General features: G+C 41.9%; 1 protein-coding gene across 1 annotated transcript in view; it reads left to right on the top strand.

Annotated features, from left to right (window-relative positions):
• Positions 1–6,932: 6,932 nt before the first annotated feature.
• Positions 6,933–25,982, top strand: part of TRIM33 (tripartite motif containing 33) — a 115,057-nt gene continuing 96,007 nt past the window's right edge. The window contains 2 exon segments of the mRNA XM_017869780.1: positions 6,933–6,960; positions 6,963–7,460. Coding sequence (XP_017725269.1) covers positions 6,933–6,960; positions 6,963–7,460 — 526 coding nt within the window.

Below are 25,982 nucleotides of genomic sequence, written 5' to 3'. Positions count from 1 at the left end.
CCAAAGAAAGGCTTGTCTTTAGAACTGCCTTTGACTAACTCCTGAGAAGTAACTTCCAAGTCCTTGGAATACTCTGTCTAATGAGTATTTTTGTATGCCTGAGGCCTTGGGCCACACTGTATCAGTTTGACCTCTGAGGGCATGGAGTCTGAGTAGTTGAGGTGACTCATGTGGGTGTTGCACGCATATGTGACTGACCCCCAATACAAAAACTCTGGACACTATGGCTTAGGTAAGTTTCCCTGGCTGGCAACACTTCACATGTATAGTCACACTTCTAATTAATGAGAATTAATGCTCATAGAGCTCTAATGGGAAGAGACATTTGAGTTTGTTTTCTCCTGGATTTTCCTTCATGTGCTTTTTCCCTTTGTTGATTTTAATTCGTAAATTCATACTTTTTTTTTTGAGACAGAGTCTCGCTCTGTCACCCACACTGGAGTGCAGTGGCATGGTCTCCGCTCACTGCAACCTCCGCCTCCCGCGTTCACGCCATTCTCCTGCCTCAGCCTCCCGAGTAGTTGGGACTACAGGCGCCGGCCACCACACCCGGCTAATTTTTTTTTGTATTTTTAGTAGAGACGAGGTTTCACCGTGTTAGCCAGGATGGTCTCAACATCCTGACCTCGTGATCCGCCCTCCTTGGCCTCCCAAAATGCTGGGATTACAGGCATAAGCCACAGCGCCCAGCCCTGTATCCTCATACTTTTAATAAACATAAGCACAGCAGATTTTGAGTCCTGTGAGTTCTTCCAGAAAACCATGGAACCTAAGTGTGGTCTTGGCGACATTGACAGTGTGTAAAAGAGAAATAGCAGTCCAAGGGGCAGGAGGAAAACCAGAAGACAGTGGTGTCATGAGAACCAAGGAAGTGATTCCAGACAGGGGAGCGGCCAACAGTGTTAAATCTCCCAAGCACACAAGTAAGGTTAGGGATAAAATATGTTCACTGGAGGCCAGGCACGGTGGCTCACATCTGTAATCCCAGCACTTTGGGAGGCCTAGGCAGGCGGATCACCTGAGGTCAGGAGTTCGAGACCAGCCTGGCCAAAATGGCAAAACCCCGTCTCTACTAAACATACAAAAATTAGCCGGGCATGGTGGCGTGCACCTGTAATCCCAGCTACTCAGGAGGCTGAGGAAGGAGAATCACTTGAACCCAGGAGACAGAGGTTGCAGTTAGCCAAGATGGCGCCATTGCACTCCAGCCTGGGCGACAGGGCGAAATTTGTCCCTAAAACAACAACATCAAAAAAATGTTCACTGGATATACAATTATGGGAGTAATTAGTGGCCTTAGCAAAAGCTGTTTTGGTAAAGTGATGGCAGTGGAAGTCAGGCCAGAGTAGACTGAGGGATGAATGGGATGTGAGGAAACAGACTTTTATTTTATTACTTTTAGAGACAGGGTTTCAGTCTGTCACTCAGGTTAGAGTATAGTGGCACGATCATAGCTCACTGCAGGCTCAAACTCTTGGGCTCAGGGGATCCTCCTACCTCAACCTCCCAAGTAGCTAGGACTACAGATATGACACCACACCTGTCTAATTTTTAAAACATTTTTTGTAGAGATGGGGGTCTTGTTATATTGCCCAGGCTGTTTGCAACCTCCTGGTCTCAAGTAACCCTCTAGCCTTGGCCTCCCAAAGTACTGGGATTACAGGCATGAGCCACAGTGCCTGGTCATGGAAATAGGGATCTTTAGGAAAAAAAAAAAAAAAAAAGGAAAAAAATTGCATGTTAATTTCACTTTTTAATTTATAGTAGCAAAATACATGAAAACAATTTAATAATAATCCATATGGAATACTTTACATTTACATATTAAAACTTTTACAGTGGGCATACTCTTTGAATAAGCAATTCTACTTTTAGGAATATTCAGAAGAAATTATAGATATACAAATAATTATGCATCACAATGCTTATCACAGTATTGTTTATAATAGTAAAAAATTTAAAACAACCTTATTGTCTATGAATAGACAGATAATACATTATGGTACATTCACATAAGGAAGTCTATTTATTGTTGAGCTATATTTTGCTGGTTGCAAAATTTTGCTGGTTGCAAAAATTAAGAGATAATGTGTGTGAAAGCATTTTCTCAACTGTAAACTGCTGTTCAAATGTGGTGTTTATTACTAGAATTACAATGTGCCCCTGAAAGGCCTTAGAGACATAGAAAAGCCAAAAGATAGTAATTAGACTCAGAACTCTGCTATCTGTCCTGCTTTTCTTGGTACTAATAGGTCTCAAACTCATTCAGACAACAGAGTACCTAGAAGTCAAACTGTACTTGGTACACCATGGAATGATGAGAAGTAAACTTTACATTATTTTAAAAATTTGTATTAATAAATATTTTTGTAGAGATGGGGGGTCTTGCTATGTTGCCCAGGCTGGTCTTGAACTACTGGCCTCCAGTGATCCTCCTGTTTTCCTCCAAAATGCTGGTATTACAGGTGTAAGACACCACACCCAGCTGATAAGTGAACTTTAAAAGATAAAATGTCACCTTTAGGTCCTCTGGCCTCATCCATTGGTGAGTGCAAGTATTGTACATTTACAGAAACATCCCAGATTTCAGCTGCAGCTCAGCATCCTTCTGCTGGTTCTCATGTACTCTTCTGTTCCTGCTGTTCAGCATGGCTACTCTGTCCAGAAGGTGCAGACCAGCCTTTGCAAATCTTCAAGCTACTCTTCGGCTACTGCCTTGCTTTTGCTAACCTCCTGTGTCCAGCTGATGGACACACCATGTTCTCACCATTGCTTACCTACCTGGGTCACTCACCTCCAACGCCCTTTCTCTTTTCTGGACAACTGGAAAACTCCTTCCTCTATTGTTTACCAGCAACTTAGAGGAGTTTTCTTTATAGCAGAACTGCTATGAACCTACTAAGAGCTCTTTCCATTATCTCAGAACTGTGTTTTTCTGATAATGCTCAGACCAGAGGAAGAAGGGATAGTAGCCTAGGTCAGGAAAATGGCTGGACACAGCCTCTACCTATATCTGCTGCTCAGTTCGGGTCACAGCATGATTCCTCTTCTTGAAATTTTCTCAGTGGCATGGGTTTCTCCTGCCAGTTCTGTTTCCTTCAGGGAACTCTGGGTCTACTTTAACATCCATATTCACCATGCGCTGGGTGCTGTTATTAACGTTTTACAAATATTGTTTGTGAGACAACCCTGAGGTAGGTCCTACCGTAGCAAACACCCTTTCATGACTGAGGGAACTGAGGCAAGCTAAGTAAGTTTCCCTAAATCACATAGCTAGTAGGTGATGGAACCAGATTCAAACCAAGCATTTTGTCCCAGGGCATACTGAACCCCATGCTATGCAGTCTATTAGACAGGTTTGTGCATTATCATATCTCAGCCTCATCTGTGGACTTATTTCATAGTTTCTCCTGCAAGATTTCTGGGCTCCCACAGAAAATCATGGATGTAGCTGGGTCTGTTTCAATGATCCTATTTCATGAGCTATACTCCAGGCACTGCCTTCTCAGAGCACACAGTGAACTTCACGGGGCTGTTTCCTTCCTATACAAATTATACAGTTTTCAAAAACAACATTTTTATTCTAGATTTTAATAAAGGCAAACAGTAGCAGGCATCAAAAGGTTAAGAAAATTCGTGGAAGCAAAACTTTTGGTTGAGAAATTCAGTCCATTAACTTATTTTTTTGAAGTGAATTTGAAAAGAAGTGTTTATGATTTATACGCCATATTTTTCACCACCTTTACAGATTCCAACCTGGTCCAACCAACCGAGTTATTACTCTATTAGCCCCCCTAACTGGTCTTCCTTATTCCACTGACCCTTTATAGGTGATTCCTCTAAGCAGCAGCCACAGTGACTCTTCCCACAATTCTGCTTTGAGTCTTTGCTCAAAACCCATCCAAGGCTTCCTATCTGACTCAGTGGTCCTAAGGCTAGGGTATGAGTACTCCTGGGGTACTTCAGTGAAGGGAAATTTTCCAAGGGATACATAAAAGTGTAGTTTTAAGGGAATTAATCTATCATATATGTGTGTGTGTAAATACACACATGTATACATATATAGCTTTTAATGCAAGAGTTAAGTCTGTGACAATGAAAAATGGAGTTGATACAGGACCTTATCTCATTCTAGCAATGTTATATGCATTCATGCCTACTCAAACTAATTAGGGGAAGGGGGAAGATTCCCAGCCATCTCATTAAAACATTTCCAACACTTTTTCATGTTTAAAAAAATACATTTTAGTATACTTTAAAAAATGGATAGTATTAAGCCACTTTAGTGTTTACTTTCCTATTTAAAATAATTTTAAAATGTCAGTATTACAAAATGTCACAAATTACATTCTGCAACTATTTAAACTTCTGAAAAAATTTAGTCAACTTACAATGTGTGTGTGTTTTTTTTTTTTTTTTTTTTTTTTTGAGACGGAGTCCTCGGCGTCTGTCAAGGGCCCAGGCTGGAGTGCAGTGGCCGGGGATCTCAGCTCACTGCAGCTCCACCTCCGGGGTTTACGCCATTTTCTCCTGCCTCAGCCTCCCGAGTAGCTGGGACTACAGGCGCCCGCCACCTCACCCGGCTACTTTTTTGTATTTTTTTTAGTACAGACGGGGTTTCACCGTGTTAGCCAGGATGGTCTCGACCTCCTGACCTCGTGATCCGCCCGTTGTGATCCGCCCCTCTCGGCCTCCCAAAGTGCTGGGATTACAGGCTTGAGCCACCGCGCCCAGCCAACTTACAATGTTTTGAGGCAATAAAACAGCTTTACAGAATTCTTTTAAAGGGTACAAAAGTTAAAAAAAAATTTAAGACCATTTCTGTACATGACCTGGCTCCCTTAATAACTCTCTTATCTCATGTCCTACTATTCTCTCCCTTGTTCAAGCCACTCCAGCCACACTGACTCTTCCTCTAACAAGCCAAGAATCAGTTTCCCTCAGGCCCTTTGCACTTGCTATGTGTTCCGCTACCTGCTCTTCTGCAAGACAGGTTCCTTCATCCGATCAACAGGGGCCTTCTTCAGTCACCTCTAATCCTTTCTACCCCACTTACTCTTTTCTTCACAGCACTTACCACTCCCTGGCATATATCTGTTCTCAATCTTTCTCTATTAGATTGTAAATCCCTTGAATGCAGGGAGCGCCTCTGTTTTGTAATCCCAGTGTATATCTAAAACACTATGACAATAAAGAGGTCAGGAAATATTTTGAATAAATTTTAAAAGTTTTCAGGAGGCCGGGCGCAGTGGCTCGTGCCTGTAATTCCAGCACTTCCAGCGGCTGAGGTGGGCCAATCGCTCAGGCCCAGGAGCTTCAGCCTGGGCAACATAGTGAGACCCCAGCCTCTTCAAGGCAAGGGGGGGAAAAAAAGATCAGCTAAGGCGTGGTGGCCTGCACCTACGGTCCCAGGTAATTGGGAGGAGCACGGCTTGAGCCTGGGAGGTCGAGGCTGCAGTGAAATGTGATCACGCCACTGCACTCCAGCCAGGACGATAAACGAGGTCTCAAAAAAAAAAAAAAAAAAAAAAGTTTTCACGTGGTTTAAGGACTTACAGCACCTTTCTTGGGAACACTAACAGGAGAGCATTTCATGATCTTAACACTAAAACAGTTGTTGCACTACATAAAATCCTCCAAATACCTTTTTTTCCCCAAATAAAAAGGCAACTTTCTGAAAGCTTTTATTTATTTATTTATTTTTGAGACGGAGTTTCGCTCTGTTGCCCGGCTGGAGTGCAGTGGCGCAATCTCGGCTCACTGCAGCCTCCGCCTCCAGCCGGGTTCAAGCAATTCTCCTGCCTCAGCCTCCTGAGTATCTCGGATTACAGGCGCCCGCCACCACACCCGGCTGATTTTTATATTTTTAGTAGAGACGGGGTTTCACCGTATTGGCCAGGCTGGCCACGAACTCCTGACCTCAAGTGATCTGCCCTCCTCGGCCTCCCGAAGTGCTGGGATTACAGGCTTGAGCCACCATGCCCGGCCTGAAAGCTTATACTACCATTGTTGTAAGGGCATTTGTCACCCAGCTCAAACCAGGACACTTAAAGTGGGACCTCAGAAGGACGCAGTATTGTTTACAATCCGTGGCTCTCCAAACTGACATACATTAGAATCAGCTGAAGGGACTTCTCCCCCTCCGTCGGCTCTCTCCCTCACTTCCTGATTCAGGTCTGGGGACTGGTCCTGGCATCTCTGCTTTGAAAAACTCCTCCGTTGATTCTGATACGTAGCAACTCCTGAGAATCACCTCAAGATGCCAAAAATAGCTGTTAAAGAGTTTCTTCCTCACTCGGTCTTTTCAGCCTATTTCTGGTAGATCCTCAGTACAAAAACAAAAAACAAACACAAACCCAAAACAAACAGAAAACAAAGCCCCGCTTTAGTGCTCCACAGCCACCCAAAGGAACGCGGCTGGTCTACGCACAGCAGAGACCTAGGAGGCGCCGGCGATCGACCGGCCCGGCAGGTGAAGCTTCCGCGAAGACGCCCGGGACACGCTCGCAACGACCGGAACCGGTCCGGCTTCCACCCTTCCGTACGCACCACAGCTGTATCGGAATTCATAACCAACCCCAGCCACAGGCAACCCAGCGTCAACCGCCTCTGGCTTTAAAAGCTCCTTTCGGGTTAAAGAGCCGCGGCACTGACGCAAGGAACTGGCTTCGAGAGTACCCGACCGCTCCGCGCCCGCGCACCGAGTTCCCGCCTCCCTCGGGAGGACGTCCGTGCGTACGTGCGCGTGCCGCAACCGCCCTCCTTCAAACGCGCGACGCGAGGGCGGGGGCGCCGCGTGCGCGCGCGCTCTCGTTGGTTCGCTCTTTCGCTCGCTCTCGGCTGCCGCTCTTGCTGCGGCTGCGGCTGGGGCTGGGGCCGGCGACGGCGGGCGGCGGCGGCGCGGGCGGTCCGGCGGGTTCAAAGAGGAAAACATGGCGGAAAACAAAGGCGGCGGCGGAGGCTGAGAGCGCGCGGGGCCAGCGGCAGCGCGCCCGGTGTAACTGCTGGGGCCGCCGGGCCCGCGGCGCAGGAGGCGGAGCCGCCTCTCACCGCGGTGCTGGTGGAGGAGGAGGAGGAGGAAGGCGGCAGGGCCGGCGCTGAGGGCGGCGCGGCCGGGCCCGACGACGGGGGGGTGGCCGCGGCCTCCTCGGGCTCTGCCCAGGCTGCTTCATCCCCTGCGGCCTCAGTGGGCCCTGCAGTTCCCGGGGGCGCGGTATCGACGCCGGCTCCAGCTCCAGCCTCGGCTCCCGCTCCGGGTCCCTCGGCGGGGCCGCCTCCTGGACCGCCAGCCTCGCTCCTGGACACCTGCGCCGTGTGTCAGCAGAGCTTGCAGAGCCGGCGTGAGGCGGAGCCCAAGCTGCTGCCCTGTCTTCACTCCTTCTGCCTGCGCTGCCTGCCGGAGCCGGAGCGCCAGCTCAGCGTACCCATCCCGGGGGGCAGCAACGGCGACATCCAGCAAGGTGAGCCGGAGGCCCTGTCTGGCATCTGGGCCGCGCAGGATTTGCGCAACCCTAGAGGAGCTGGGGACGGAGGTGCTGGGGCCTGGGGCTGTTCGGACAGGCGCGATCCCGAGGGGTCTCTAAGGTGAAAGACTCGCCCCTGGGACACTTTCCAGAGAAGCTGGACCGCAAGAGATAAGGGGAGCATGAAGGGAGGGGTGCCGGCTGCGAGAGGCTGGGGGAGGGGACGCTGGCTGCGAGGTTTGTGATGTGCAGAACCCGGCCGAGCACTGGTTCTGGAGCTGGCAGACCCATACAGTGAGAGAAGGGGGATTTGGGAAACACGTAGTGAGAAGCATTTTGGCTGGAAGGGCCCGGGCCAGCGAGATGTTGAGGGAGTAGGTAAGAGGTAAGGGCAGTGAAGATGGATTGCTTTGGAGGGAGGGGACTTGGCCTGTTCGCAGATAGGAGAGAGGAGCACTATGGATTAAAAGGAGGTGGATAAAATATGTTGGAGGGCTTGGGGTACAGAGAAGGCGCCTGACAGAAAATTGTAAGATGACATTGGGAAGGAGAAACTCGGAAAGCGGACTGCATGGTTAGGGAAAATCCTAAGGTTTGGGGATGAAGGAGAAATGAACTTTGAAGGAAATTGAGAGTTAGGGAAAGCTGGGCATGAATTTGTTTTAGCTCATTGGACGTTAGTGAGCCCCTAGTGTTGGGGCACTGTGCTAGGATTGAATAAAGTACTCAGTGAAGACTTCATTCACAGTCTAACAGGGGAAACCTATATAACTTGCAACAGTGGAGGAGGGTATTCAGTACAATGGTTGTGGCCCAATAGAGGAAAGGTCAGGGAAACTTCACAGGAAAGGAAATCCATGAACAGGTTTCTTGAATGAGTACCTCACTGGGTTGGAGGGTATTCAGGGCACAGGGCACCCTTCTACATCCCTGGAACTAAAGAATGTGTAAGGTGATTGGTGGAAATTAGATGGGATTGATGGGCTGAATAGATAAAGGTTTCAAAGTCTCTTAAACTCTTGGGATCCAGGTGTGTTTTGAACTTCAGAATATTTTGGGATTTTTCTTTTTTCTGGCAAGGTCTCTTATGTGAGACTTTTATCAGGGTCTGAATTAACTCTGTATCAAACACGTTAGTGTTTCTGCATTGAAACACATGAATGTCACACTAATGGGATAAATAGACAATAAATAACCTCCCAACACTCACAATGGATTCTGTTGCAAACTAATGAAAAAAGAAATAAAATTTCAAAGCTTTTGAATTTCGGAACTCTAGGTAAGGGATTGTGGACCTGTACTAAAGGGCTTGGAATTCATCCTGTAGAGTGTATCCTGGACATTGTGGACTAAAGGATGTCCCTGGAGGGTTTTTATATCAAGAGGATAAATGGATCAGATTTCTGATCCAAAAGGATCACTTAGGGCACTTGAGGGAGGAGGGAAGGCAAGGCTGGAGACAGGGAGACCAGTTAGGAGAATCTTGGCAGTAATCTAGGTAAGAAATTAACATTTGGAATGGGTAGTAAAGAAATGGTATCAGGTATTACAGAATGAAGCATTTTGGTTTGGGGGAACGGTAGGGTTTGGAAATCTCCTTTGCCATCTTCTAGACTTGGGCAGTGACCTTTTCTTAGCTTCAGTTTTCTCATTTGTGAAACGGGAAAAAAGTACATAAACTCAGGGTTATTGAGAGAATGAAGTAAGATAAAATATGTAATTAGTACGTGGTAGTTACTAATGAAATGGTAGCTAGTATATTAATAGTAGTAACTATTAGTAAGTGGCTGTGGGAGTGGAGGGACGGGGGGATTGTATTGAAATTAGTGTGAGGGAGACAAACGTAGAATTCCACATTTTTTATTTGGTGAATGGCAATGCTATTAATACGTATTCAGACGCTGAAGCAGGCTGGGGTGAGGGTAAGGCCTGGGGTGGAGGGAGGATAAAATGTTTTCAGTTTGGGTTGTTTTGGGTTTCTAGCATTATTGGGACATGTAGGTAAGAATGTTAAGAGTAAGGCTTTGGTTGTTGGAGAAGCTACTAATGGTTAATGGGTGTTTAGAGAATAACCGCTCATGGTCTGTGCACCCATGAGCATAGTAGGACCCATAGGATTCAGTGTTCTTGTGGGAACCTGGGTTAGGTAAGAGATTTAGAGGGAACCCAGAGATGCAGATTATGTTTGACTGATGTGGCTGAGGGACTGAGGTTATGAAATTGGCTATCTGAAATTTATGAAGGAGAGAGAATAATATGTAAATCCCCTCTTCATTTCTTTATCCTTTCTTTTTGAAGGAGGATGAGTAAGTGGAAGGGACTAACCAAATACTGTCAATCTTAAGTGATATTGCTGTCAATGAATATCTAAAACAAATTGAGTCTGGAATCCACCATGTTTTTTATTAAAAAAAAATTTTTTTTGAGACAGTCTCGCTCTGTTGCTCAGGCTGGAGTGCAGTGGCTTGATCTCGGCTCACTGCAGCCTCTGCCTCCCAGGTTCAAGCGATTCTTGTGCCTCAGCCACCCTAGTAGCTGAGATTACAGGCGCACACCACCATGCCTGGCTAATTTTTGTATTTTTAGTAGAGACGGGGTTTTGCCAAATTGGCCAGACTGGTCTCCTGGCTTCAAATGATCTGCGTGTCTCAGCCTCCCAAAGTCCTGGGATTATAGGCATGAGCCACCGTGCCCAGCCATCCACTGTGTTTTTAGATAGTTTGGAAAGTAATTTGTCAGTATTAACCTCCTATATACCATTCTGCTTTGCTCTTTAAAAAGATCAAGCTGTGCTGGAAAGAACACTAGATTGGGTGTTAGGGGACATATTTCAGCTCCTTAACTGTTCTACGCTAAAGGAAATTCATACTGTTTTTGTCCTTCAGTTTACTTCTAAAATGTAGCTAATAGTCGTTTACTTATATCTCAATAAGGGAAATAATAAATGCGAAAACACTTTGTAACTGAGAAATGATTCAACAATATAGGATATTACTGATCAACCTCAGGTATCATCTTCTCTGGTCTGGAGATCATAACTAGTGGTTTTAATTCACCGTCTTTTCCAGTGATTTTGAAACAAAGATGAGTATAATGCCCTCCTTCCTAACTGGTGTTTTTCCTATTTCTCTTAATACATTTATTCACACTGTCTGGCTGCTCTCTCTAGATCAACAGTTCTCAGAGTGTGGTTCCTGGACTAGCAGCATCTGCAGCATCTGTGACCTTGTTAGGAATACAGATTCTTGGGCCCCGTTCCAGACCTCCTGACCAGTAGTCTTGTTTAACAAGCTCTCCAGGTGATTCTGATTCACGCTTAAGTTTGAGAACCACTGTCTTGAATGAAGGGCTTCTCACTTCAAATGTCTCCTCAGAGTTTGACTTCTCATTTTAAAGTAGTCCTCCAGGTCGCTCTCTCATACATCATCTTTTTTTCTTTGTAGCACAGCTAAAATCCAAAATGTTTATTTTTGTTTACTTACCCATCTCATTTTGCACTAATACTGTTCAATAAGTTTTGAGTAAATAAGAATCACTGGAGAGCTTATTAAAATGCTAACTTGGGAGTTTCTTCAGAGACTGGTTTAGTTGATTTGGTGATGACTCCATGTGCCTGCATTTTTAACAGGTGCCCTGTGATTTTGATGCTTTTGGTACCACCACACTTTGAGGAAGATGGATTTAAATATTTTGAAGAGAAAGTATGATCTCTTTACCATTGGAGTATTTGCAGAATCAAAGTAGATAAATTAGTTAATATTGAATCTCAATAGTGCGCTTTTAGAGTACTTTTGTGATTGTTTTGGGGATGCTTTTTCAGGTTGAGGCAGAATAGCTATCAGTAGTGGATATATAAAATTTTATACTTTATCAATAAAAATACAGGTTTGCTACTCAGGAGGCTGAGGCAGGAGGATCACTTGAGGCCAAGAGTTCAAGATCAGCCTGTGTAACATAGCAAGACCCTGTCTCTAAAAAAATTTTTTTTAAATAGGAATCATATTGATGCATCTGAACAAACTCTCAGATGAACTCTTGAAGGAGATGAGGCTACCTGCGAGATGGCACAATGATACAGTTGAAGAAATGAATTGGTATTAAGTTGCATTGGGTTCTGCTTTTTTTTTTTTTTCAGACAGAGTTTTGCTCTAGTCGCCCAGGCTGGAGTGCAATGGCGTGATTTTGGCTCACTGCAACCTCCACCTCCTGGGTTCAAGTGATTGTCCTGCCTCAGTCTCCCCAGTAGCTGATATTATAGGTGCCTGCCACCATGCCCACCTATTCTTTTGTATTTTTAGTAGAGACAGGATCTCGCCACGTAGGCCAGGCTGGTCTCGAAATCCTGACCTCAAGTGATCCGCCCGTCTTGGCCTCCCAAAGTGCTGGGATTGTAGACGTGAGGCACCGCCTGGCCTGGGTTCTGCTATTAAGTAGCTATGTAACCGTTGGACAAGGAACCTAGGAAGTCTCTCCAGGTCTTTTGCACTGTGAAGAGGCTGAGTTCCTATCCTGTTAGGTTCTATGATTCTATTGTCTTTTATGCTAACATTCTGTATGTACGTACGTTTAATGTCCTTATAGTTTGTGGGGAGTAATAGAGGAATCACCATGGAAGAATCATTCTGTTACTGAATTCTTCAACTTACTATGGGCTGGGCACAGTGGCTCATGCCTGTGATCCCAGCACTTTGGGAAGCCGAGGCGGGCAGATCGCTTGAGGTTATGAGTTCGAGACCAGCCTGACCAACATGGCGAAACCCTGTCTCTACAGAAGGTACAAAAATTAGCTGTGCATGGTGGCAGGTGCCTGTAATCCTAGCTACTTGGGAGGCTGAGGCAGGAGAATCCTTTGAATCTGGGAGGTGGAGGTTGCAGTGAGCTGAGATCATGCCACTGCACTCCAGCCTGGGTGACAGAGTGAGACTCCGTCTCAAAAACAAAACAAAACAAAACAAAAAAACTTACTATGAAAAGTCCGAGATGGCAACAGTCTTGTAAGTGGGAGGGAAAACTTCTTGAGTGTAGTGTGAAAAGCACTTCCTCATAGTGTTTCTGTTTATCACAGACCATGCTGAGCCACTCTGAGGAGTCTTCTGTTTGAGCCCTTGGAATTTCTTATCCCTGGAGTGTGTATACTGTATGACAGTTCTAGCCTCAGTGTGACTTAACTGGTTTGGGGACTTTTTAGGCTCTACTTTTTCTGACTGTCCTCTTCAACAGAAACAAGCTTGAGTGTTTGAATGATCATGTGGTATTGCACCAACAACTAGTCATTGAAGATGTATCCGAGATTGCTGAAATACTTCCTAACGACTTCTGTCTAGCATTGTGGTCAAACTACCTGACTTGATTTTTGAGCTGTGCCATTTAGTACTGGAATGACCGTGGATAAGTTACTTAACATCTGTAAACTGGGAGTAATAATTATATCTATGTCATAGAGTTTTTGTGAGAATTAAGAGAGTTAATGTGTTGCAAGGTGCATTTATTGGGAGCTTACATGGGAAGCCCCCAATAAATTGCAGTAGTGTGATTTCGGTGATTTTTCATTTGTCCCCCCATTGCCTTTGTGACTGTATCTCACAGTAAACAGAAAGAAGAGGCAGGGGGGTAAATTGTGGTTTTAAAGGCTTTTCTGACATCTACTGATGTGTACAGCATGCATGATAAATCATTTGAGTTCCGAATCTTTCTAGTTACCTAGAACTTGTAAAAATTTATAAACTAATGTCCTAAATCCTAAGCCTTTATAATGTCTAGTATTTGTAGTACATCAATAGCCCTAGTTGGGGGACTTTAATTACTTTTACTTTTCTCATAGATACTGCTCTCAATGGGTCCTAAATGAGAATACCTTAAAGCAGTGATTCTCAAAGTGTGGTCCACAGAATGCTAGGGTGGGGGTTAAGGTAGTGACCATGTCACTGAGACCCTTTTAGAGGTGCACAAGTTTAAAACTATTTTCATAATTACACTAATTTAATATTTACCTTATTCACTGTGCTGACATTTATATTAACGGTGCAAAAGCAATGATGGATAAAACTGCTGTCACCTCTGCATGAATTAAGGTGGTGAGTGACTCCATTTGGGAGGCCAAGGTAGGTGCATTGATTGAGTCCAGGAGTAGGAGACTAGTCTGGGCAACATGGGGAAACCCTGTCTCTACAAAAAATACAGAAAAATTAAACAGGCATGGTAGTGTGTGCCTGTAGTCGCAGCTACTCAGGAGGCTGAAGTGGGAGAATCGCCTGAGTCAGGGAGTGTCGAGACTGCAGCGAGCCATGATTGTGCCATTGTACTCCAGCCTGGGCAATGGCATGAGACCTTGTCTTTAAAAAAAAAAAAAAAAAAAAAAAAAAAAAGATAGTGGCTCCAAGCCATACTACAAGTCATTGCATATTTACTTTCACACATTTAGAGAAAAAACAAAAATAAACCTATCCATTGTCACTTAATATCCTTTATGAAACAGTAACAATTACTATATTAAATTTTGATCTTTAAAGCTCTGTGTGATGAAATGGGAAATGTGCCTAAAATGCTTCTGCTGCTTACGAAAGTGCAAGAAAAGTAACTTGTGTAGTTTTTTTGTAAGTTCCAAGCTGAATTTGCGTGTTCATAGTTTCATAGAAAACTATTTTTACTTGAAATAATGATTGACAAACTATGGTTTTTAGGCATGGGTATTTGGCAGCCATTTTCTCAAAAGTGAATGAATTGAGCCTGTCATTTCCAGGAAAACAACTGACATATGTTGCCAGTGATAAAAATCGAGGTTTAAAATGAAAATTAGAATTTTTGGAAAATTGGTGTTTGCTGCCATGAGCTGGTCAGTTTCTTAGTATTTAAAGACTTTTCTGAAGAGATTGGTGGTGATATTAATGAACGTGAATTTTTTTGATACTGTGTAATGTCAACATTTCCAAAGATCTGCGTAGCTTATTGCAATATATTCTAAATGACCAATGCATGGTGTTAAGTGCAAAACAGAGCAGTAATAAATAGATTGTATTTTATTTTATTATTTGAGATGGAGTCTTGCTTTGTTGCCAAAGCTGGAGTGCAGTGGCACAATCTTGGCTCCCTGCGACCTCCACCTCCTGGGCTCCTGGGTTCAAGCCTCCCAAGTAGCTGGGATTACAGGCACACACCACCACGCCCAGCTAATTTTTGTATTTTTAGTAGAGATGGGGTTTCGCCATGTTGACCAGGCTGTTCTTGAACTCCTGACCTCAGTTGATCTGCCCACCTCAGCCTCCCAAAGTGTTGGTATTACAGGCATGAGCCACCGTGCCCAGCCAATAAATAGATTTTAATGCAAGAGAGTAGTAAAGTTTATTGTTAAGGTTTGAGATGCCACATTGCAACTGATGTTTAAAAAATAAATATACTTCTTAAGTTTTTGTGTTTTATCAAATAAAAATATCCACACAGTGATCTGAAAAGGCTATTAAAATCTGCTCTTCCCTTTTCTTAGATACTTAGCTGTCTGAGGCCAGATTTTCTTTATATTCTTCAAAGAAACAATGTATCAAAACATTAAATGCAGAAGCATATATCCAGCCATATTCTATTAAACCACATGTTAAAGAGATCTTTAAAATTTAGCACAATGACACTCTTTATTAATTTTTTTGTTTTAGGAAATACAGTTATTTCTGATTTTAAAAAATGTTGTTTAAACCTGTTGTGCTGGACATGGTGGCTCATGCCTATAATCCCAGTACTTTTGAAGGCTGAGGTGGGAGGATCACTTGAGCCCAGGAGTTCAAGACCAGCTTGGGCAATATAGTGAGACACTGACTCCACAAAAAATAAAAAATTTATCCGAGTGTGGTGGTGTGCGCCTGTAGTTCCAGCTACTTAGGACGCTGAGGTGGGAGGATCACTTGAGTCTGGGAGGTTGAGGCTACAGTGAGCTGTGATCATGCCATTGCACTCCAGTCTGGGTGACAGAGTGAGACTGTCTCAGAAAACAAACAAAACTAGTAATAAAATAAACGTCATTTTAACATTTTAAAATTTAAGATTCATTTTTAATTCATTTTGTAATGAATTAAAATACATTTAAAACATATTTGATGGTCATACCCCATCTAAACAAAAGCTCTTTGTGTTCCTCAATAACTAAGACTGTAAGAGAGGTCCTGAGACCAGAAAGTTTAAGCCCTGCTCTGTTAACGGACATTAAGAACATGATAATGTCTCAGAGTCTTTGGGCTAGCGGGAAGAATGTCAGATCATAAAATAATAGGTGGCAGATTTATACATTTATAGTTTTGCATTTTGGAGTACCCGTAACAGTTCAGAAAAAGCCTCCCGTCAATAAAATGTAAAAATGAAGAAAGTACTTATTAACCGAAGTTAAACTTTTAAAAATAGCTCACTATAGATTTACTGATGTTTTTTCATGTTTATGGCTGTCTAAGCCAACTTCAGAGATTGCGCTCAGGATGATAGGTAAATTAACCTCTTGTCTCTGGCCACAAATTGCACTTCTATTCCTTGCCATTGGACTCAAGGGGAAGTGGGAAAAAGAACAAGGATGGATGAACATAAATATACCATTTTTAGAAAAATACTTAAAGCCTATTCCCCAGTGATGAGTAAATGGCATGCACTGTATGGTACTAACGAGTACATTTGAATGCTTATTATTTGCTATTTATGTTCCTTTTGTGAATTATTTGTCCATGTGTTTTATGTTTTTCTTTAGATTGCTTACATTTTCTGTTTTGATTTACAAGAATTCTTGACAAATTCTGTATACTGATCCTTTGTTGATGATTTAGGTTGAAGATGTATTCTAAGCCTATGGCTTGGTGTGGTAGCCAACCTCTAAGATGGCCCCTTGTTCCTTTTCTCCTATTACTCACACCATTCTATGGTTGCTGTCCTGTTGCTCAAGGCTGGTCTCTGTGACCAAGAGAATATATTAGAATTAATAGTGACTTCTGAGGCCAGGTCATTAAAGGCATATATACAACTTTTTCCTTGCTCTTTGGATCCCTCATTCTGGGTGAAAAACAGCTGCCATTCTGTGAAAGATACTCTAGTAGTCCTTTAAAGAGGCCATATGGAGAAAATTGAGGTCTTCTGCAAAACCCGGGACCAACTTGCGAGCCATGTGAAAGCCACTTTTGAGGTAGATTCTCTATCCCAATCAAGCTTTCAGATGACTGCAGTCCTGGCTGACATCTTGACTGCAGCCTTCTTAGAGGCACTAAGCCAGAACTGCCTGCCAGGTCCCTCCCAAATTCTTGTTTCAATAAAGCTGTGAGAATTACTGTTGTTTTAAGTTACTAATTTTTGAGGTAATTTGTTACATAGCAATAGATAACGGATACACTTTTACATTTTAGAGAGCTGTCTTTTCATGTTTTTATATTAATGTAGTTTTTTCTCCTTTTATTTATCTGTTTTTTGACTGTTCTTAGTAGCTTTATAATAAGCAGTAAGTTTTCTTCATTAAGATAATTTTACTGCCCTCTCTACATATACCTTGGTCATCTTCAAGGTTATCTCAACTGATCTTGACCCTTAGCTCCTTTTTTTTTTTATTAAAAAATTTCTTTTTCCAAGACAAACCTTGGCCATTCACCTTTTGCTCACTCTTGTACTAAAATGTATTATCTTGTGAAAGTTCATCTTGTGAAAGTTCATTTTAAAAACCTCTTAAGCAGTGTGTGGTGGTACCTGCCTGTAGTCCCAGCTACTCAGGAGGCTGAGGCAGAAGGATGACTTGAGCCTAGGAGTTTGAAGCTGTAATGTGCTATGATTGCACTTGGGAATAGCACCTGTACTCCAGCCTGGGCAACACAGAGAGATGCCACCATCTCTTTAAAAAAGAAAAGAAAAACAAACCAAAAAAACCTGTCAGTGTTTTTGTTGGAATTGCTTTGAATATGTAAATCAATTTGGGAGAAAATGTCTTTATGGTGTCTGCCTATTTATAAACATGGTATGCCTCTGCATTTGCTTAAGTCTTCCATGAATGTTTTTGAGTGTATATTTTGAGACGGAGTCTCACTTTGTTGCCCAGGCTGGAGTGCAATGGCATGATCTTGGCTCACTGCAATCTCCGACTCCCAGGTTCAAGCAGTTCTCCTGCTTCAGCCTCCCAAGTAGCTGGGATTACAGGTGCATGCCACCACGCCTGGCTCATTTTTTTATTTTTAGTAGAGACAGGGTTTCACCATGTTGGCCAGGCTGGTCTTGAACTTCTGAGCTCAAGTGACCTGCCTGCCTGGGCCTCCCAAAGTGCTGGGATTACAGGTGTGAGCCACTGTGCCCGACCTATTTTTTAAATGTCTCAAGTATACTGATTTTGTATTTATATTTTATAATTCCATCATCTGATGTTCTTGATGTCTTATTTTACTACTTTCTTCTGCCTGCTCTTGTTTGTTGTGGGTGGTGTCCTCCTGTATTTTATAGTTTTAGACAGTGAGCCTGTTCACCAGGGCTTTATGAAATCTGCCAGGCTGGTTTTAGGGAACAAGCCTCCAAAGGGTATTTTGCATTTGCTTCTGTCAGGTGCCATCAACACAGAAATTACTGAAGCAGACTTTTAGTTTACTGTATCCTAGTATTGTCAGATGTTGATTTAGTGTTTACCTTATAGGCTGGCTGTAATTAGAAATTCTTAGAATTACACACAGTGTGGGTGTGGGGGGAAAAAAAAGGAAATTCTCAGGAGAAAAATTTTTTCCTTACCCCGAACCCGGCAGTGACAGATTTCTTCATTTCCATGCTGTTGGTCAGAATATATATTTTTTTAATTTCACTATTCTTTGTTTATGCACCCTAATAACTGAGGTTGTAGTCGTTCAAGTCAGTTTTATGAAGATGAGTCTTGATCTAATTAATAAATTACACAGGCCCTGGGCTCCCATGTCTTCCCCATTCTTTGTTTACTCCCTTGTTTGTACATTCTAAAGAAGAGTCACTAAGAGTATAGTTTCTGAGCCTTTGCATCTTTGAAGTTTTCTTTATTCTCTCTCTTCTTAAATGATTACTTGGCTGGATATGAAATTCTGGGTTAAAACTTTTTTCCTCAGAACTTTTAAGGCATATCTTCCAGTGTCTTAAATCAGTGTTGCTGATGCTACTCTAATTTTGCTCGTTTGTACAACCCCGGTTGGGTTTCATTTGTTTATTTACCTCTTGAGATCTTTTTATGTCTTGGATCTCTTCATCTATTTATCATTGTTTTGAAATACAGTGATGTGCTTCTATTGATTTTTTTTTTTCTCTAAAAGTTTCTAAAAATTCATTGTGTTTTTTCATCTTCATGAAAAAACTATAAATCTTCATTTGTAGTAAGATAACTTTACATTTTTTTCAGAAGGTCCTTCCCCACCTCCCGCTCTTTTTGAACTATTACTATTTGATGTTGGCTCTCCTAGGTTCATATTCTCCCCTATCTTTTATAGTTTTCTTCCCTTTGTTTTCTTGCTCAGCTGACATTCTGAAAGATCTCCTTGTCCTTAGCTCTAACCCTTTTATCCAATTTATTAATTACATTGTACATTTCTTTCTTTTCTTTTTTTTTTTGAGATGGAGTCTCATTCTGTCACCCAGACTGGACAGCTCGCTGCAACCTCTGCCTCCCTGGGTCAAGTGATTCTCGTGCCTCAGCCTCCTGAGTAGCTGGAACTACAGGCTAGTGCCACCGCGCCTGGCTAATTTTTTTGCATTTTTAGTAGAGACGAGGTTTCACCATGTTGGCCAGGCCACTCTCAAACTCCTGACCTCAGGTGATCCACCTGCCTTGGCCTTCCAAAGTGCTGGGATTACAGGCATGAGCCACCGCGCCTGGCCTATGTGGTACATTTCTAAGAGCTTCCTTGCTTAGGTTGTATTTTTATAAGATTCTATTCTTTTTCTGTGGACTTAGTATCTTCTTTCTCTGAGGATACAAATGTTTTCTTCCCTAGGCAAAATACCTATTTTACGTTATTTTCATTTAACTTTTACTTTTGAAACATTTCAGATGTACTGATTCCATATTTATATTTGATAATTGCATTATGTAACTTTTTTTTTTTTTTTTTTTTTTGAGACAGAATCTCGGTCTGTCGCCCAGACTGAAGTGCAGTGGTGCGGTCTTGGCTCACTGCAACCTCCGTCTCCTGGATTCAAATGATTCTTCTGCCTCAGCCTCTGTAGTAGCTGGAATTATAGACGTGCACCACTACGCCCAGCTATCATTATATAACGTTTCTGACATCTTATTTTACTGCTTGCTTCTGCCTGCTCTTGTTTATTTTCTGTTCCCTTTATTATCTGTTTTACTTTCTGTTTTTTTTTTTCTTTTGATCTTTGTGTTTCATAGGTTTCCCCAAGCAATAGATGATCCTTGGTTGTCTCCCCACTTGAATGAGGCAATACAGTTCTGATTGAAGATTCTGTGCTTGTGTGTGGGGCTTGTTAATTATTGGGCATTGCTTTAGATCAGGGATTGGCAAACTGGCCCGTGAACTAAATACAACCAACTGCATGGTTTTGTATGACCCTTGAGCCAAGATGATTTTTATATTTTAAATAGTTGGGAAAAAAGAATATTTTGTGGCATATGAAAATTATTAGAGGGCGGGTGTGGTGGCTCACGCCTGTAATCCCAGCACTTTGGAAGGCCAAGGTGGGCAGGTCACTTGAGGTCAGGAGTTGGAGACCAACCTGACCAACGTGGTGAAACCTCATCTCTACTAAAAATACAAAAACAATTAGCTGGATATGGTGGCAGTTGCCTGTAATCTCAGCTACTTGGGAGACTGAGGCAGGAAAATCTCTTGAACCTGGCAGGCAGAGGTTGCAGTGAGTCAAGATTGCGCTGTTGCACTCCAGCCTGGGGAATAAGAGCGAAAACTCTATCTCAAAGAAAAAGAAAAAAAAATTATTTTAAGTGTAAATTTGTGTTTAGAAATTTTTATTTGAACACAGCCATGTACATTCATTTATGTATTGTCCGTGACTACTTTCGTGCTATAATGGGAAAACTGAGTAGTTGTGACAAAGACTGTGTACTGCTTTTTGGTGCATTACAGATTGCAGTGATGCAGCTATAACTTGATAGGGATGTGTATGGCTGTAGCACAACATTTAAAATTTAAAAAATTTTCCAAAAGATTGCATACCTATCATTTCAAAGAAGAGTGAACGGATTTTAAATGTTATGCTTTTACAGCAGAGTACATTTTGTTTTGAGTTAGATGGCAAAGCATGGTGTTTATTATGTACTTATACTATAGCTGTGCTGAAAGAGTACAATGTTATGTTGACAACCCCAGACTAAGCACTGATTACATTATTCCCAACTCACAGGAAAGCAAAAATCAGAAATAAGAAAGTATAAAATGGAATATCTGATCACAGCAGAATTTCTTTTCTTTTGAGACGGAGTCTCGGCTCTGTCGCCCAGGCTTGGAGTTAGTGGCCCGGATCTCAGCTCACGCAAGCTCCGCCCTCCGGGTTACCCCATCTCCTCCTGCCTCAGCCTCCGAGTAAGCTGGACTACAGCCGCCGCCACCTCGCCCGACTAGCGTTTTTTGTATTTTTTAGCTAGAGACGGGGTTTCACCATGTTAGCCAGGATGGTCTCCATCTCTGACCTGTGTCCGCCGTCTCGGTCCAAAGTGCTGAGAATTACCAAGGCTTGAACCACCGCCGCCGCCGAATTTCTTCAAAAAATAAAAAAATGAAAAATGAGGCCCTTCGACGACAAGGGAATTTTGAGTGGCTCTTTCCTTGAGTAGCTCTTCACCCTGTGGTGATTAATTAAAATCTCAATTAAAATATTAATCTTTATTACAAAATAATTTTATTCTTCTCATTGGTAGACCTGTGTTACAAAAAAATTACTGAATTATTATATTTTGAATTTAGATAAAATTGTGGAAATTTTCTTTCATTATGTAAATACCTACATAATATCCTTGATACTGTCTTTTTTTCCTAAACAAGATATTTACTATGCCTCGTGATACCACATCCCACATTTTCGTTTGATGGGGCATGTTAGGCATTGGTTATGAATCAGATTTCAAGCAGTGTGGTGTGTACAGCCTGACCTGTTGTCCACAATAGATTTGGAAGAATCAGAATTTACAGGGTTCTACTTGTAACATCACAAATGACTGCCAGAATGAATTCCACAAATGAATTTTGTACCAGTCTGACCTGTCATCCATTTGTGGTTTATTAATAGAATGCTAAAATTCAAATTACACAACTCATTTCTTTTCCCATCACTGAGGGTTGGCTTAAATACTAACCCTCACAAAGTAAATATGCAAAAAGCTGATGTCAGTCAAAAGATCCCCATCAGTTTTTTTGTCTGCAATAGGGCGGATATGAAGGTAAGGTATTGAGAATCATTTCACTGTATTACTATGCTTATGAATCTGAAGTGTTGAAAGTAATAAGTTAGAGCACTGCATTTCAGCTGTCCTTCATATATTAAATTTTCTGCTTTGTGTTGAACATTACCTTCATATGTTGTGAGGCATATAAAAGGGATATAGGTAATGAACCTTAGACCCATTGAATCTCGCTGGAGAGGTAAGACGTTATATTAAAGAACAGTATAATACATTTTATTATAAATTGGTAATAAATTTGATTTCAGTAAACCAGGTGTTTATTGAAATATGGTTCAAAAGGAGATTAGTCATAGCTGAAATTTACTATTTCTTCTCTTAATGTTGGTTTGGAGGTGATTCCCTCTTTTTCATTTGTGTATGATATGATTTTAGTCCTTATGCTTTTGGCTATAATCTAGGCTGCTCTTGACATCCATCCAGTTTTCTCTTCTCTGTTTTCCTTCCTCAGTATATGTTGAATACTTTCAAAGTAGATTATCTGAATTAATAATGGCAGGAAAGAACTAGCTGTGGATAAGTTTATTTGAATGTGTGTAGACTTCCTTGTCTGTAAAATAACATAATTTCCAAGATAAAACTTTTTCATGTTATCTTATTTGCTTATAAAAATCTCTTAGAGGGAAGACTCATTCTATTTTGCGGAATGAAGTTTTGCCCAATTAAAAAGAATTATCTCAGGGTGATAATATTATCCTTGTTTCTTTTTTAAACAAATGAGGCCACCGAGGTAGTGTGGTAAAATTGTACCTAAATGTGGCTTTTCCATGTCAAGCTGATAGCAGAGACTCAGATGCCTTCAGAAACTAGGTAAGTAACTAATGTAAGACATTGAGAGTAGTGAAACTTGCCTAGCCTTTTTGCATTTAAAAAATATTCTGTTTTGGCAGGCATGGTGGCTCACACCTGTAATCCCAGCACTTTGGGCGGCCGAAGTGGGCAGATCCCCTGAGGTCAGGAGTTCAAGACCAGTCTGGCCAACATGGTGAAACCCCATCTCTACTAAAAATACAAAAATTAGCCAGGTGTGGTGGTGTGTGCCTGTAGTCCCAGTTACCTGGGAGGCTGAGACACGATAATCGCTTGAACCTGGGAGGTGGAAGTTGCAGTGAGCCGAGATGGTGTGCCATTGCACTCCAGCCTGGGCGAGAGAGTGAGACTGCCTAATAACAGCAACAGCAACAACAACAACAACAACTGTATTTTGGCCAAATAATACCAGTTTTTGTCCTGACTTGGTAGAATCTGATTAGTCATTTTTAAGGTAGATGCAATCAAGTTATAATTAGTTTGATTTCATAATTTTAAGTTTATTTAAGTACTTAAGTAAACTAGCATTATAGTATAATTTACAGATCTGTGAGAACCGGTAAAGTCCAACATCTTTTTGTATGGCTATTGGCCTTTGAATATCATTTTTTGTAGTTGCCTGTTCGGGTTGTGCTTACATTTTCCCCTGTGGTTGGTCTACCTTTTTTCCAAATGCTTTTGTAGGATTCTTTATATATTCCAATCATGACTGCTTTGTCAGATATATATTCGATTTTGTGGCTTGCCTAGCAATTGTGTTTTAAAATGTTGAATTTAGCTCTTGAGTACACAGTACTTTCACACTGGTTCAAAAGTTAAATAAGTATACGAAGCTGGATAATGAGAATCCTCCCTTGCACTCCTTATCCTCATCCAGTTCCTGTCTCCCCCAAGACATAACCTGTGTTAATACTTTATCTGTCCTCCCAGTATATCCAGGTGATACTGGACAGTGGTGCCAAATCCATTCAGTGACAGAAAGATTGGGTATCTTCAAAAAATGACATTGGGCCAGGCATATTGGTTCATACCTGTAATCCCAGCACTTTGGGAGGCCGAGGCAGGAGCATCACTTGAGCCCTGAAGTTCAAGACTAGCTTGGGCAACATAGTGAGGCCTGTCTCTAAATAAAATTAAAAAAAATAAAATGGCCAGGTGTGGTGGCTCACTTAAAATCCCAGCACTTTGGGAGGCCAAGGTGGGCGGATCATGAGGTCAGGAGATTGAGACCATCCTGGGCGAATCACGATGTCAGGTGATCGAGACCATCCTGGCCAACCTGGTGAAACCCCCTCTACTAAAATACAAAAATGAGCTGGGCATGGTGGCGCATGCTTGTAATCCCAGCTATGTGGGAGGCTGAGGCAGGAGAATCGCTTGAATCCAGAAGGTGGAGGTTGCAGTGAGCCAAGATCATGTCACTGCACTCCAGCCTGGCGACAGAGCGAGACTCCATCTCAAAATAAATAAATAAATAAATAAAAAAAGCCAGATGTGGTTCACATCTGTGGTCCCCAGGAAGTATTTGGAAGGTTGAGGCAGAATTGTTTGAACCTGGGGAGGTTGAGGCTGCATTGAGCCGTGATTGTGTAACTGCACTGCAGTGCACTGACAGAGCAAGACCCTGTCTCAAAACAAAAAAAGGATGTTGGTACAACCGATTTTCACATGCAAAGGAATAAAGTCGTACCCCTACTTCACACCATATGCAAAAGTTAACTCAAAATGTATCAACAGGCTGGGCATGGTGGCTTACCATGTAATCATAGCACTTTGGTGGGCTGAGGTGGGAGAATTGCTTGGGGCCAGGAGTTTGAGACCAGCTTGGGCAACATAGTGAGATCCTGTCTCTACAAAAACAAAACAAAGACAAGTAACAACCTAAATAAAGCATGAGCAACTAAAGAAAAAAATAGTAAGTCGGACTTGATCAAAATGTAAAACTTTTGTACATCGAAGGCCATTATTCAAAAAGTGAAAAGAAAACCTGCAGAATGGGAGAAAGTATTTGTAAGTCACATATTGGATAATAGTGACATATCCAGAATATATAAAGAACTCTTACAGCCTAATAATAAAGACAAATAACTCAATTAAAAATGGGCAAAAGATTTGAATAGACAGTTCCCCAAAGAAGATACGTATATATGGCCAATAAGCAAATGAAAAGATATACTAGATCATTTGTTATTAAGAGAAATGTAAAAAAAAACCACAAGGAAATACCACTTCACACCTGCTAGGATGGCTCTAGTTAAAAAACAACCAAGTGTTGGCAAGGATGTGGAGAAATTAGAGTCCTTCTGTATTGCTGGTGGAATGTAAAATGGTGCTGCCACTGTGGGAAACAGTTTGGTGGTTCCTCAGTTAAACATAAAATTAGCATGTGACCTAGCAAATCCATTCTTACATATCTGTGACCCAAAAGAATTGAACACTGGGACTCAAACAGATACTTGCCAGTATTGATTGCAGCATTATTCACAGTAGCCAAAAGTGGAAATAATGTTAAGTGTTCAACAGATGAACTGATAAAATGTATATACATGTAATGGGATATTATTTGGTCCTGAAAAGGAATGGATTTCTGATACATGCTGCAATATGAGTAAACTTTGCAAACATAAGTGAAATAAGACAAACACAGGAGGGCAAATATATGATTACACTTCTATGAAATGTCCAGAATAGGCACAGTCATAGAGACAGAAAGCAGACTAGAGGTTACCAAGGGCTTGCAGGGAGAACAGGGAGGGAATAGAGAGTTTAGGATGGGAGTGGGGAAGGAATGGGCAGTTGTTGCTTAATGGATATAGTTTCTGTTGGGATGATAATGAAAATCATGGTGATGGTTGGATGGTTGCATGACATGTTGAATGTAGTTAATGCCATATAACATACCTAATTGTGTACTTGTATACATAATATACATACATAATGGTTCAAATGGCAAATTTTATGTTATATGTATATACCACAATAACAATGTTAAAATATGTTAAAAATGTTTTTCCTCCTAGAGATTTTAAAATCATGTATTTTAAAGTACATTTTATTGCATTTTTAAAAAATTGATTCTCATTCATGGATTCTGTGTGTTAGAATTCACCTACACACTAAAATTTATTTGTAACCCCAATGTTAATAATTGCAGTGCTTTCACAGTCATTCCTTGACATGGGCAGAGCAGCAAAAAATTTGACTCGCCCAACTCACATTTTCCCAGCTGAGGTCAAACTGGGAGATGCTTTGCCTTCTTTCAGCACTCATAGTGTAAATATGTGTCCTTGTTGTGGCCATGTTGTTCTCATCATTATGCTTTTTGT

Source organism: Rhinopithecus bieti, unplaced genomic scaffold, assembly GCF_001698545.2.
Source record: "Rhinopithecus bieti isolate Rb0 unplaced genomic scaffold, ASM169854v2 scaffold_3040, whole genome shotgun sequence".
In the NCBI taxonomy this organism is placed as follows: domain Eukaryota; kingdom Metazoa; phylum Chordata; class Mammalia; order Primates; family Cercopithecidae; genus Rhinopithecus; species Rhinopithecus bieti.
Note: the sequence above shows the minus strand (reverse complement) of the source record. Positions and strands in the feature narration are given on the sequence as shown.